Source organism: Cetorhinus maximus, chromosome 14 (genome assembly GCF_964194155.1).
Source record: "Cetorhinus maximus chromosome 14, sCetMax3.hap1.1, whole genome shotgun sequence".
NCBI classification, from domain to species: Eukaryota; Metazoa; Chordata; class Chondrichthyes; order Lamniformes; family Cetorhinidae; genus Cetorhinus; species Cetorhinus maximus.
In genome coordinates, this window is record NC_135892.1 from 7,630,194 (window position 1) to 7,645,494 (window position 15,301).

A 15,301-nucleotide genomic window follows, 5' to 3' on the forward strand; every position below is an offset into this window, starting at 1 on the left:
CTGGACCAGGTAAGGATGGCAGATTTCCTTCCCTAATGGACATTAGTGAACCAGATGGGTTTTTATGACAATCGGCAATGGTTTCATGGTCATCATTAGCCTTTTAATTCCAGATTTTTACTGGATTCAAATTCGAACCCCGGTCACCAGAGCATTGCCCCTAGGTTTCCAGATTATGGTCCAGTGACAATACCATTCCACCATTGCCTCCCCATACTCCTGCTCTTAATTCGTATGTTTGTATGTGTTCTTCTACCACCCCCCCCTTGTCCTAACTCCGTCTCACCCCTCCTGCCACCAGGCTTGCCTCCCATGCCCAGCCTTGGTGCAGTGTGTGCTACAGGCACCCTATATCTCACAGTAACGCTCTTAAAAGTAGGCAAAAGCAGCATCTACTGACCTCCAAGTTGTGGATTAAGTGAAGCTCGCCAGGTGTGCCACTTATATACAGTCGTGAAACTGGCTGTTCGAATTATCTGCTGGTGGGGAACTTAATTTGGAGGGGGTCGTAATTCCGGCAACTTGGCCTTTTAATGAGCATTCATGAGATGCAAATGCATGCAAATGTGGTTCCTGACATAGATCAGCGGTAAACTCGACCTGCCTTTAACTGCTATCAAAGTTGGAAAGCAAAATTCCGAACTAATTTCCCACTGGCGGGAAACTGAATTTTTTCATCACACCAAATTTAGTGCCCCTGCCTGCCACGATTCCTGCCGCTGGCGGGAGCAAAAACTTCTGCCTGAAGTTCTTTCATTATTTCACTACTTTCTTCCTCTTCCCTTCCTATTGTGTGCAGTATTTAAAAAGAAATTGGGATGAAAACTTTCAGGTCCTGTAAATTAGCAAATTGAGAGAAAGATGTAAACCAATGGTGAATAAAAAATAACCTGATAATTGTCAAAGACAAACTGTGTTAAATATCGTGGTTCTGAAATTTGCCAATTGATCACAATTGTCCAATTTTCCTTAAGTAACCATTAAGTTATCCTATTATTTGCAAGTAAATTACACTGATGTTAACCTGGCAAAATAGAGACTAAACTGACAGGTGCTTTTACTCATGGAGCATGAAGATAAGTTTTTTTAAAATGTTCTTTTTTTATAATTTCTGTGCTTTGTGCCACTTCAAAGTTATTGCCATTCCAGAGTTAGAGACAACCTTATTCCAAGGTTGTTTCCAGATTGAGAAATCTATGCAAAGGACCAAGGTCCATAGTACAGGACATTGCCAAAGACTAAAATGTAAGAAAGGATATAATCTGGAAAGTCAAACTGGGTTTTGTCAAGCGTGTGTTTAAAAGCCTGAAGATTGTACCAAGAAGGGAAGACAGGGGGAGGTAAAGTGTTCCATAGTTTTGAGTTTCTGGGAAAAAATAAATTCAAATAGGAGATAGAAGTTGCATTAATTCTCAATGCCAATGCAAGAAGCAGAATTTGTGGGGTAACATGTTTGCAGCTTAGGACGAATGATAATGTTCAGAGTAGCACTGACCATAGTAGGGTCAATACGATAGAGGCTAGAAAGATTGCAAGACGAGGGTGATTTATTTAACAAATGTTCTACTATATATGTCAGTGTTGTCACCAGGCATTTAAAATACCTGGCATTATGTGCTGTCGCAAAGTGCACGGCTTGGGATGTTTTCAATGCAGCTTGTCGAGTCTAGTCACTGGCGAAGCACGGTAGCTCATGGAGACACAATGAAGTTTTACCGTTTCTCGACTAACAGATGAAACACACCAAAGTCTCCGCAAATTTTCAAAGTAGAAGGAAAATAGCGTGAATAATAATACAAATAGCCTAGCAAATCCAAGATGTGTAGCTTTTGGAAGAGAGAGCTCAAATTTTTACAGAAGATGTACTGAAAATAACTGACCGACTGACCTGCTGCAGGAGATGATGGATAATGCATTTTAAGTAACTGAACTGAAATAATATGTTGTTCTTTAATAATGGATTGGAGAAAGTTGAGGAAGAGAGAAAGAAAGCAAAGGAAGGAAAGAACTTGCCTTTATATCGCACCTTTCATGGCTTCAGAATGTCCTAAAATGTTTAATAGTCAATGAAGTACTTTTGAAATGTGGTCACTATCATAGGAAATACAGCAGCCAATTTGCACACAGCAAGCGGCCATAAACAGCTGCGAGATAAATGACCCGATAATCAGATGTTGATTGAGGAATAAATACCAAGGACAATTCCCCTGCACTTTTGCATCCACCTGAAAAAGCAGACATGGCCTATGTTTCACTTCTCATCCAGACTGCTGCCCTAGTACTGTGCTGGAGCATCAGTCTAGATTTAGGCCTTAATTCTTTGGAGTGGGCTTTGACCCCCACAGCTATTTAACTCAGAGGTGAGAGTCCTACCCACTGAGTATAAGAAATAAGAGCAGGAGCAGACCATATGACCCGTCGAGCCTGCCATTCAATACAATCATGGCTGATCGTTGACTTCAACTCCACTTTCTTGCCCACTCTCCACAATCCTTAATTCCCTGAAAGACCAGAAATTTCTGTATCTCAACCTTAAATATATTCAGTGATGGAGTATCCTCAACACTCAGGAGTAGAGAAATCCAAAGATTCACAATCCTTTGAGTGAAGAAATTTCACCTCGTCTCAGTCCTAGATGATCAACCCTTATTCTGAGACTGTGTTCCAGATTCTCCAACCAGCAGAAACAATGGGCAGAATTTTACGGTCCTCTCTTGGGAGGGGCAGGACTGCAAAATGCGGCGAGCCATTCAGAAGCCCATTGACTTTGGCAGGATTGTAAAACCCCACTGGCGTGAAAGTCCGCCCAATGACTCAGTACCTACCTTGTCAAACCTCTTCAAACTTCCTTGATAATAGATTGCAGCGCTTTTCATGATAAGTGATGTCAGGCTAACTGGCCTGTTGTTCACCTTTTTCTCTCCCTCCTGTCTTGAAGGTGTTACGTTTGCTAACTACCAATCCGCTAGAACCGTTCTAGAATCTAGGGAAGTTTGGAAAATCATAGGCTAGGATCATCCCAGATTTGCACTAATTGCGATAGTGGGCGCAAAAAGAATCATCTTACCTGCCAGCCGCAATTGTAGGTTTTCGTGTCATATAACCTTCCCAGCACCTCATTAATAATGCATTCACGGGAAACACGCCAGATCGCTGGCAGGGGTGGCCTCTGATTCACCTGCCCCACCATCACCCCAGGCCTTTAATAATCCGGGCGGCATATTTAAAGGGTGTTCCTGCACAGAGCTAGCACTCTCTAAGGGATCAAAAGCTGCTGGAAAGCCATGGCTGCTCCCAAATTTAGCGACACCTCCCTCGGGTGCCTACTGGATGCAGTGGAGGCCTGCCAGCTGTTGCCCCGCTCTGGGTGAGGAGCAGCAAGCAAGGTGACAAATTCAGCACGGGAGGTAGTGACAGCAGTGACCAGCGCCAATGTACTGCAAAATAGGACAGCCAGTGCTGAAAGAGGATGAATAATTTCCTCCATTCTGCCAGGGTAAACCACCCTTCTCATTACTCTCAACTCTCACACTCACAAGCCCATTACACATCCACAGGGGTCTCATTCACTGTCAGTTCAAGGAACATCACCATTCACTCTCTCACATACACACCTTAATCTGCCCTGCGATCATGTCCTTATCTCGTCCATGGCACCGCTCGCCACCCACACATGCCAGGCATCCTTCTCATCTGGCCTGTCAGGCATCCTGCTTACACTTGGTCCATCTGTATTCATGCAGGATAAGCTAGCACGCAACAAGAGGGAAAGATCACAGACTGGTGGAAGAATGCCCAACATCATGGTCCTCACAGACTTTGAAAATGGAGTTATCCAGCTAGCCGGTGCTGATTTGGTACGTTCCTGTGCTGACGGTGAGGTTGGCGGTGCTCAACCAAGGGCCCAGCAGTGCAATATGCATCAGACGACCACACTGTGAATCCGTTCCCCTGTTCCAGAGACCCCTGCCATGCACTAATTATCTCTCCTCACTTTCGAAGGCACACCTAGGAAGCAGCTGAGGGGGTCCACGAGCCTGACTCAAGCGCCGAAGACATCTTGGAAGAAGAATCTGATGACACCCTAATTGAAGACCTGTCATGGCGGTCACCCACAGCCTCCACCAGCACAGAGAGACACACCTCAGTGGGACCTGGTTCTAGAGTGGCCTTGGGATCACAGTCTAGTGAGCATATCACACTCTGATCCGCAGCAGGCAGAGGCAGGGACTCCCCAGGTTTCCAGCATTCAGAGGACTGCTGGAGGCCAGAAATCTGTTGAGTACGAGTCAGATGAGGAGCCTCTGGACTTGACCATACCTCAGTTGCTGGAGCTCCAAAGGCAAACTCGGAATATCAGGAAGGGATGTCTGCTGCACTCCTCTGATTGCAAGGCACAATCGAGGAGTTAGCCCGCCTTCAGTCTGAGGTGATAGCGCCAGCATGTCAACGCACTGAGGTCAATATTGGCAGGATGTCAGCCGCCATGGAGACCTTGGCCCAGGACATCAGTCCTCCGCTGCTCCGTCAGCTGAACTCCATCACTGATGCCATAGTTGGCCTCCAACAGTGTCAACACAAGGGGGGTGTGGGGCAGCTCAATCTCACTCCATCTTTCCCTTCTTCTCAAGGAGTCAGCCAGAATCAGCACCCATAGGAAGGAGGATCAGTAGGTGCAGAACCCGGGGCCACCCACCCAGGTGACTCCGGGAGTGTCTGGCCCATCCGATATCCCTCTTCCTGTGACCCCAGCTGCACAGGCTGAGGAGGGTGCCACTGCCACACAGCAGGACCCCAAAAACAGGCCGGGTCCCTTGAGGTCTCGGCCATCCGGAGGACGCCCTTCAAGGTCATCACATAAAGGGTGTAGCGGTCAGCAGGTTGCCTCCGCCTCCGCTGTGGATGTTGGGGGAGCACCAAGACATAGGAAGGCTAAGAAGATGTAACTCTTTCGAGTTATCAACAGTCACAGATTGTAACTCTTTCGAGTACATTCACAGTTCTTGGTTTCCGGGAGTGGGACATGAACCCACAACCTTCTGATTAAAAGGCGAGGGTGCTATGAACTGAGCCACAGCTGACACCTCCTAAGAAGATGTAACTCTTTCGAGTTATCAACAGATCGCATGTAACTCTTTTGAGTACATTCACAGTTCTTGGTTTCCGGGAGTGGGACATGAACCCACAACCCTCTGATTCAAAGGCGAGGGTGCTATGAACTGAGCCACAGCCGACACCTCCCTAAGAAGATGTAGTTGCACAGCCTGGGCACAGGTGTTAATCACTTGCTCTTAATGTTCAGTATTGTAAATAAACTCCCAAGAATGTCTCCTTACCTTTGGCTTCTGGTTTTGACGAACAGTGTTTGTCACTCAGATGTGAAACCTTGGTTCCTGCACAAGATAAAGGCAGGTGTCTCAGTCCAGGGCCTCTTCCCTGTGCAGTGTGTAACCTTCAGACCCAAGTGATGGTCTGGCTTCACACTCACTGGACACATTAGTGATGCCTGTACCTCGATGGTGCTTGTCATTGCTGCCAGAATGTAGTGGGCAGGCGTCACAAAGTTCCGTCATTGTCTCTATGTGCTCTCAGCACCACACTGAAAGCCAGCTGGGAAAATGCCTATGCTCCTGCCAAATGCGTGTCGCCGCTTCCTTAATGACCTACGGGCAATGCTCGCTAACACTGCACAAGGTTGTGTGCACTCACCTCTTGAGTTCCCCTCGAAGTTAAGGTTACCAGGTGCACGCCTTTTAAAAGCAATCATGAAGCACGCCGTTCTGATGTCACACCAACACAGGTGGTAAATTTGACGTGGGGGGTTGATTCCGGTGAGCAGGGCTTATAATGTGATGCTGAAGTTTTGAAATTACATTCCTGACGTGCGGTGGCAGGAAACACGGCCTGCCATTGACGGATTGATGGAGCAGATGATCGCAAACTCGTTTCATGACAGCGTGAAATCGATTTTTGGCCTTCTCACCATATTGTTCCCCTTCCCTCCCGCCATGACGCCTGCCACCAACGGAATCAGACAATTCCGCACGTAATCAGTGCATCCACTGTCTCTGCAGCTATCTCTTTCAGGCTGTCAGGTCCTGGGAATATGTTGAATTTTACTCCCTTAGATTTCTCCCATGCTTTTTCTCTGTTGGTATTATTCACTTAATTTCCTCACTCTTACTAGCCCTTAGATTACCATGTCTGAAGTCAGACACGAAATATTTGTTCAACGCCCCTGCCATTTCCTCATTCCCTAAGATAATTTGCCCCCTCTCAGCCTCTAAGATGCTGTTTCCTTTAGCCACTCTCCACCCATTTATATACTTGTAAAATCTATTGCTGCTGCTGCTTCTACTTGCAGTTACACCTACCAGAAGATCTGCTGAGAAGGCTGACACCATTTAATTCACTTGGGAAAAAGTATTTAGTTCTAGTGGGGAGTTGTGATCATGTAAGTTATTTTAACTTGAAAATGATAAAGTAAATTTTTGCCATTCTTAATGGCATTTGCATATTTGATTTTTGAGGTCTAATATTAGCTGGCTAATCTGGTATCTACATCCTCAGTGAAAATATTAGCATTTTGCAGTTTGATGTATTTAAGTCTGTTCAGAATAATTGGGCTGAATTTTATGGGCCACCCACAGGCAGGAAAGTATGCTGATGGACAAGTAAATTAGGGTGCCGTGCAATTGGTGGCATACCCGCTGCTGGCTCACCCACCCCTGTCCCCACTGCAATTTTACGAGCAGTGGGGGAGGCATTGGGCAGAATTTTCTGCCTACTGGGCGGGCGGGCCCGACCCAACCTCCGGCAGGTGTGGAGCCAATCCCCGCTATGTGCTTCCTGTGCGGGGGGAATCCCCAAATGCGAGAGTGCGCACTTTCGCGCACGCGCATGAAAGAGCGCACATCTACCTGAGGCTACCTCAGGGAGATCGCTGAAAGTGGTACAAACATTAAAAATAGAAAAAAAATCCTTAACATGTCCCCTTCATGTGGCACTGTCACACGAGATGGGACATGTTAATAAATTTCACTAAAACTTTATTAAACTTTTTTAAACCCTACATGAAACCTCATCCTGCTGGTGGATGAGGTTTCATATTTTTTTCTATTCCCCGCCGGGGCTCTTGGCCTGCCCGCCAACCTTAAGGTTGGATGGGCAGGTCCTTTATTTGTTTTAATGATCCTGTCAATGGCCTCAATTGGCCATTGACAGGTCGGCGGGCCCGCAGCTGATTTTGCTGCGGGCCCGCCTTCCTGAAGATGTAAATGGGGCAGTGAAGTAAGCGTGAAGCCGGACCATCACTTTGGTCTGAAGGTTACATACTGCACAGAGGAGAGGCCCTGGACTGAGACACCTGCCTTTATCTTGCGCAGGAACCAAGGTTTCACATCTGAGTGAAACTAAAACTGTTCATCAAAATTAGGAGCCATAGGTAAGGAGACATTCTTAGGCGTTTATTTACAATAGTGAACTTAGCCTGATTTAATTGGTGACAGGAGAGGCTGCTGCTCAACGTACAGCCCGGCAGGTTTAACCCTGGGGGCTGACGGATAGTTAAAGGGGTTGGGGGTGCCTCTTGCCAGCCTCCCCATAGGTTTTCCTCCCCACTTCCACCCTCCCCTGCCCTGTCCAACATGCCCCCCCAACCCCTGTCAGGCAGACCTTAGCGAGATTTCAGACTTACCTGGATGCCTGGGTCCATCGTTGAACGCCACCTTCTTAGCCTGCCGACAGCACAACAGGGAACATTGCTGCTGCTGCCACTCCGATTGGCCAGCAGCTCTATGAGGCGGAACTTTCTCCTGAAGATGGTGGAAGTCCCGCCTCATACTAATTAAAGGTTCTTCACCCAAAAAATTAAAGCAAGTGAGCCAGCTGAGGGAAGGCGGGCTTGCCCCGACATTTTCTCTAGGGTGTAGGGAGCCTCCTCTCAGTGTACAATAGTCCATTAAGTCTATTTTATGGAAAATTTGCAAAAGACTGTTTCAAAATATTAACCTACACTATTCAATTTACAAAGAATTGCGATCGCCAATGGAAATAATTGTCTAATTTTGATAAATAATTGTCCCTAGGTTTCTAATTGTAATTTAAACAGCTAAACTAAATCTTTTAAAGTTTAAATGGCCCTCCACTGCCTTGGTTATGCTGGACACCACAAAGCCAACAGCATTCCTGTCTTCCAGTGTTTTAAATTGTTAGTGATGGAAAATAAATGAAATGACGCATTTCCATCTTTAACATTTATTTTGAATATGCCTGGCCAAACATTGTGAGGTATATTCAGCTTCTATGATGGGGAAATCCCAGAGGTGACACTTGAGGCTGGAGACCCAGTGGAACAACTCCTTAGCATATATGGGATTGTCTGTGTAGCACCTGCCTGAAAACAGAAAGGAAACGCACTTGATGGTTTAGTATTATTTTCTTGTTTTATATGTTATAGACAGCAAAGAGATGCAAACTGAACTCCTTTATTTTTCTTGCTGTCTATCCATAAGCAAAGGTTTTAATTTTTGAAATGGGCTGTGGCATGTTTCCCCAACCGCTTCTTTTGTGAAGTCAGTTTTAAAGTGACTCAAAGCAAACTCTCTTTAGGGTTAAATCAGAAGTATTGTTTACTCATGCATTCAAACCCAGGGGATGGTCACCGCAACTACATACACGCACGCACGCAGTAAGGAGGTAGGAAAGAAAAGAGTTTTACAACTAGGAATAACTTAAAAAAACAAAGCGATGGATATTAATTCACATGAATGTCAGAGCCCAGTGAGGGTTCCTTTACATAGGAGTTAAGCTTCAGGTGGGTTCAGCTAGCTGAAAGCAGGAGTTGCAGAATTCTTTTAAAGTTGGTGATGGTGTAGCAAAATGAGGTTGGTATACAGAAACTTGGTCTGCTGTACAGACAATGGCTGGAATCTTCCAGAGAACCAGGCTTCAAGGAGCTTTGGACTTGAGGCAGTCTTTTTGTCAGCCTGGAGACCTGCTTTGGTGTTGACAAGCTGGTTGGGAGTCCAGGAATGTACCATTAAAACTTTCCAAAAGCCAGAGGAGCTTAGGTCATGTGATGTTGCCCATTGTTTAACTCAAACTGACTCATCAACCAGTTTCTATGTCTCTTGTAAAGATCCATTTTCCTTAGGAGTTAGATGGTGGCTATTAGCGCCTCTGCACATATAACGAGTTTCAATGGTTTCTGTTATAAGTCCAGGCTGGGGAGACAGACTGTCGGCTGGCCCCTTGTCTGATTGATTGTAATGGTTCCACACAATGATAGGTGTGAGATTCCACAAGGATGAGGGTTGAGATTTGTCCTGTTATTACTGTTGAAAGTTTCCAAACTCTAGCCATTTTGCAAATTGTGTGACTTCTAGCAGCCATGTTTTTGGTCCAGCAAAGTCCAGTTTTAAATAAGCAGAAAGTAACATTTGAATTAAACTATTTATGATCTCTTTCATGTCTTAGGGACATAACATATGCTTTATTTCCTTCTAAAGAGTATAAAGCCAAAGAGCTTTTACGTGTGAAGGAGTTTAAAAACAACACATAGATTGGTACACTAAAAGGCAATTGGGACTCGGAATTAATTGTTTTATTCACTAAAGAGGTCCCAGTCATAACCACATTGCTGTGGGAGGTAATGAATGAAGAGCAGACAGTGATGTGAAAAAATGGCTGATGTTATCCTTGGGACATTCTTGTAGCTGGTTCAAAGCCTCCTTCCACACACCCAATTGCAGATTATACATGGCTTGGGAAGACCAAAAAGAAAATAAATGGAATGAGGAAGCACTAGATTACTCAGATGTTAGCGCAAAGATTTAATAAATTTGCGCATACCTGGCAGGAATGATATTGGGAATTCGGGCATAGATATCAGCAGATAGGATTTTGGTTTTCATGCCTGAATTCCTGATGTACACTAAGCTCCTTGCCAGGAGTATGAGGTCAGAAAATCGACCTTGTTATTTCTCTGTTTGGCTGAAAAACTCGGGGAAAAAAAATAGAATCTGTGACTCAAAGAGTAGAAGTGTAATTTTAAGTGTTATATGGAGAAAATCAAGTATAAATTGAAAGCAAAGGTATTTGGATAATTTCAAAATGTAATTATACTTTTTAAAAATTATTTGTAGGAGATTAGTGCACTTGTAAAGGAAGATGTTGATTTCAGGATCAAAAAGTATCTGGAAGCGAGAAAACAGCGCGGCAACATGCAACCTAAACCAAGCAAAGAACTGACACCCAGTAACCCGCTGTGTATCAAAGGTAAGAAATTCTTATTTATGTGTACACTGACCAGAATAAAGTCACAATGGAAATGAGGGCTGACCTTAAACTGTATTGTCAAGTCATGAATCATCACCAGAAAACTACTGTAATACCACTGAAATGCATGTAGCATAAAAAGTAAGACAAATTAGGTAGAAACCCAAATTTGGCTCAAAGGATATTATCTAGTAGTCAATATAGAGACCTATATTGGGCATGATTAGGAGGTAAATATTTCGGGTTACAACAGCCACAACAACTACTTATATTTTTATAGCATCTTTAATATAATAAAACTAGGGCGCTTCACAGGAGCATTGTCAAAAAAATTTTGACACCAAGCCATGTAAAGAGATATTGGGGAAGATGACCAAAAGCTTGGTCATAGTGGTAGGTTTTAAGGAGAATCTTAAAGGAGAAGAGAGAGAGAGAGGCAGAGAGACAGATGTTTAGAGAGGAAATTTCAGAGCTTAGGACCCAGGCCATTGAAGGTACGACTGCCATCCCTCATTGTTGCCCTCTCGTAGTCTCATCCAGCCTCGAAAAATGTACCTTGTTACATTCGTAGGTATTTGGGGCAGTTAATTATAATATATCTGAACATTAAACACCCTGCTGCTAAACAATGCAGTGAACACATTTTTATCTGGTGGAATGCATTCACTAATTAGTTCAGCCAGTCAGATATTTATTTGCGACAGCTACATTGTTAAAAGTAATAATGTAAGAGCACAATACGGTGGATGCTGGAAATCTGAAACAAAAACATAAAATGCTGGAGAAACTCAGCAGGTCTAACAACATCTGTGGAGAAAAAGACAGAGTTAATGTTTCGAGTCCGTATGACTCTTCTTCAGAACTCAGCAGGTCTAACAGCATCTGTGGCGAGAAAGACAGAGTTAACGTTTCGAGTCTGTATAACCCTTCTTCAGAGGTAAAGAAGGTCATACGGACTCAAAACATTAACTCTGTTTCTCTCCCCATAGATGCTGCCAGATTGCTGAGTTTTTACAGCATTTTCTGTTTTTGTTTCAGATTTCCAGCATCCGCAGTATTTTGCTTTTATCTTAATGTTAATTCAGAACTTGATAATGATCCACTATAAAATGCAATATCACAAATTTGCATATTTTATGATCCGTAAAAATAAGGTTGCAAGTTTAAAAAAGTGGGTTTTATGTCCTGTTCTCAGATTCAAAATATATATTAATGACACTCAGTTCTAATAATCCTTTACTGCCTCTGATTTGTCATTTTGCTTGTCTAACATCCAGTTATGGAAATGCAGAAATTTTCTCCATTTAACTGTTGGGAATACGGAAGTCAGTGGCTTCTATCCCCACCACAAACATCATTCCTTAGCCAACAAATCCTTTGCCTTCCTTGGCTGCTGCCTTGAGCCTGAATCAGCCTGTTAACAATCACAATGTTCTATTTGACCCTAGGCCAAGCTTCTGAACCCCATATCCTCCCCCCACCAAGACTGCATGTTTCCACCTGTGTAATATTGCTCATCTCTACCCCTGCTGCAGCTCATCTGTTGCTGAAACCATATCCATTCCATTGTTAATCCAGGCTCAGCTATTCCAATGTTCTCCTGATCCATCCTCTTCCACCATCCTTATAAACTTGAGCTCATTAAAAAATCTGTCACCTGTGTCCTAATTTCCACCAATTCTGTTCACTCATCATTCAGTGCCCACTGACCAACATTAGTTCTTGACCCAGCAATGCCTCGATTTTCAAATTTTGTTCCTTGCATTCAAACCCCTTCCTGGCCTTGCCTCTCTCTTTCTCTGTAACCTCCTCCAGTCCTACAGTTCTCCAAGAACTCTGCACTTGTCCAACTCTGGCCTCTTGCCCATTCCTGATTTTCATTGCTTCCCCATTGGCGGATGTGCCTTCAGCTGCCTATGACCTAAGCTCTGGACTGCCTCCTAAACGCATCTACCTCCTCTCTCCTCCTTTAAGTCACTCCTTAAAACTAACTCCTTCTCCAAGTTGTTTGATAACCTCTGTGGCTCAGGGTGGAAGTTTGTCTGATAACATTCCTGTAAAGCGTCTTGAAATACTCTTACTACGTTATTTAAATGCCAATTTTTCTTGTTATTATGAGAACAAGTGTCAATCTGGAGAGCAATCAAAACAGTTTTATTTTGCTGGGTACTGGAAGAAAGTTGGCCTGTACTTTTAAGTTACATCTCTTATAATGTAGACATTATTCCCTTTGGGATTAGCAAATTTATTAAAAACAATTAAACGAAATAAGCTACAGTTTCTTCTTTGCTTAATATAATTGTGGTATGTTCAATCCACCCACGCAAACTTACTTCAGATCAGGAATTGACATGGGTGGCCCACATTTTAAACTGCTGTGTCTGTTCAGACATGACTAATTTGCAACAGGGCCAAGACGCAACAGGAGCTACATAATGCAAAAGTGAAAATCATCAGCTTTGCACTGTTCAAGAAGCTCAGGCACCCCATGACATCAGAGTTGCTGTGCATTCCTCACGGCATCCTTTTCCTGAGATTACTGACACCGATTAATCCATATGTGTCCCATTGCTTTACTGTCTGTGACATTATGACATTGCCAGAGTATCTGGTCTCAAATTAGCATCTGAAATTTTAATGTAGATATTTCAGTGGTGATAAAGATTTGGTGTCCTCATTTGAGTATGGTGTTCATAAATTACTTCTGTGCTTTGTAAAGAAAAGTACCCATTTGACCACATTTTCCTTGATCCGACAGACTACTGTTCTTTGATGTGATTGATTGCTGCACAGGTTATGTATTTTTTCTTTTTGTAGTTACTTTGTTCACACCCTAGTTCCCAGAGTTTACTGAAAAGGTTGCAGTCATGTAACACTGCCTGTCTAACTATGAATGGTGACTTCATGTTAAATGGAAAATATTTTGTTCCCTAACGTATCTTGTCGGTACTGTACATTAGCCCCATTCAACTACGTTTACAGTACTGGTCAGTGAAGCAGACTATTTAGCAAGCTATTATTGGTTTCTGGATGAACAGCAAGAAGCCGAAAGTCTTTTTTAAAAGTGAAATTCCTCTATTGAAAATGAAGTACTAAAATATTGATTGAATTCTATTAAAACATTAGGTTCTCTATCATTTGTATGGACATCAAAAATACAGAGTTATGGATAATTTTTGATTGAGATCATGGTGTTGTCATAATTCCATTCTGGTTTAGTTGAGGTTGGACAATAAGTACATTCAAATAGCAATACTGTTTAATATAGGTGAACTTGCTCTAAAAATGGTCCTTTTACATAGGTGAGATGTAACTATCAAAGATGGGAGAAATTTATGAAAGGAATGAGCAATGCAATATAAAATAAAGGATAAAAAATAGATTATGCTTATGTAAAACATCCAGGCAACATTAAATGAGATATTTTGTAGGTTACCACTAATATGACCATCGGTAAGTTTGAGGTTTGTGGGACGTAGTGTGAATGTAGCTATGAACTGGCAGCCAGTCATATAATGAAATAGGAGGAAGATACTACAATCTGGATTAATCAGGATCATTGTTCATTTCCAGATTCAGTTAAAATTAGGATTGCCTTTGGTTTTAATTTTTTTCAATATCACAATTTGTCAGTAGGTAGTGGATCAAAACACTGATACAATAGACATTTTTCCTTGCTATGCACAAGACAAATTTTTGATTTTCTTTCGACACCTTTGATGCAGGAACCAGCTGTGCATATATAAATGACAATGATTATAGAGTTTCAGTAAGGGAGTGAGTTTTCTAAAACTATTTTCAGGATAATTTTTTTTTGTGCATTTAATAGAAATGTATTCCATATATATATAAATCCCCATCTCCACAGGAGTAGCTGATTGGTTTTCAATGTTGTTTATATTTGTGTGAGAGAGCAACAGAGCTAATGGTTTCCTTGGGAATGACAATGAGGGAATGAGGACAAAACTGAATACAAGGGAATGTGTCAGATATGGCTGGACCTGTTATTGAAATCTAGAAGATGATGAGTGGAAGTTTGCTGCAACAGTCTAATGAAAAGAAGAGAAACACTTTGATTAAGTAATTGATAGTGATGGGATGTCCCTGCTGAATTATCTTGTCTTTTAAGCCTTTTTCATGGTATGTGAGAGCTGTGTCCACTGTTCATTGGACTGTGGGAGATGTGGTAAGATCTAACACTGCCACGGGGCTTTCAACCAGTACAGACTCAGCTTCAACTGCTACATGATCTGCTTTTACTGATGCTCACTTTGCAAATAAAAACAAAGGAATAGAAAGTTATCTTAGCCGTTAGCCATTCTTTTTCTACATGGTTCGTTTTTTACTATAATCTTGTACTGTTTTGTTCCTATCTCTGGTGTGACCCAAGACAGGCTAGGGATGCAGTTACCCTTACTTCTGCTACTTAAGAATTTAAACAACTGAAGGACTACAAGAATGAACAAAGGTCAGCAAGACTTACAGATAGCTATGTGATCTTTGGATTTTGAAGATCGTATCCATGATCTTACTGTAATCTACCAGGAAGGATTGCTATATGGGTGGACAGCAGTGGGGGAAAAAAAGCATATCCATGCTCTTCAAGATTTCTGATTTCTAATTCCCCATCAGTATATGCTCCTTTTAGAATTTGAACAAATTTTACCCATCTTGTTAGAAAGTCTGAGTTAATATTTGAGACTGGAGAAACTTTTACAGGCCAAATGTTTCAGTGCCTCAGTTCCTAAAGTGGTATGCCTATAATTTGAAATATGCAAATGAAATTGTCCTTATCCCTTTCCACTCCAATCAATCAACCCATCTTTCCATTTATAAGTAGATGGATAGAAGGAGTGGAATGTAACTAAAATAAACAGTTCTTTTTTTAAAGCAATTTTTTTTTTCTGGTTCGCAAACCTAACAAAAAATGTAATTCTGGCGTTAAAACGTTATGAGTATGTGTATGTGAACGGTTTGGAGGAGATTGTAGTTTTATTTTAAACCTTGCTGAGGAATTTGTTTC

At 42.5% G+C, this 15,301-nt stretch overlaps 1 protein-coding gene across 6 annotated transcripts in view; it reads left to right on the forward strand.

Annotated features, from left to right (window-relative positions):
* slx4ip (SLX4 interacting protein) overlaps positions 1 to 15,301 on the forward strand; it is a 109,794-nt gene that overhangs the window by 61,926 nt on the left and 32,567 nt on the right. For 5 of the 6 annotated variants that reach the window (XM_078556446.1, XM_078556448.1, XM_078556447.1 and 2 more), the window contains one exon: positions 10,146 to 10,278. In XM_078556446.1, coding sequence (XP_078412572.1) covers positions 10,146 to 10,278 — 133 coding nt within the window. Of the gene's footprint in view, positions 1 to 3,419; positions 3,497 to 10,145; positions 10,279 to 15,301 lie in introns of those variants that run through there. The other variant, XM_078556451.1, reaches the window with a different exon arrangement.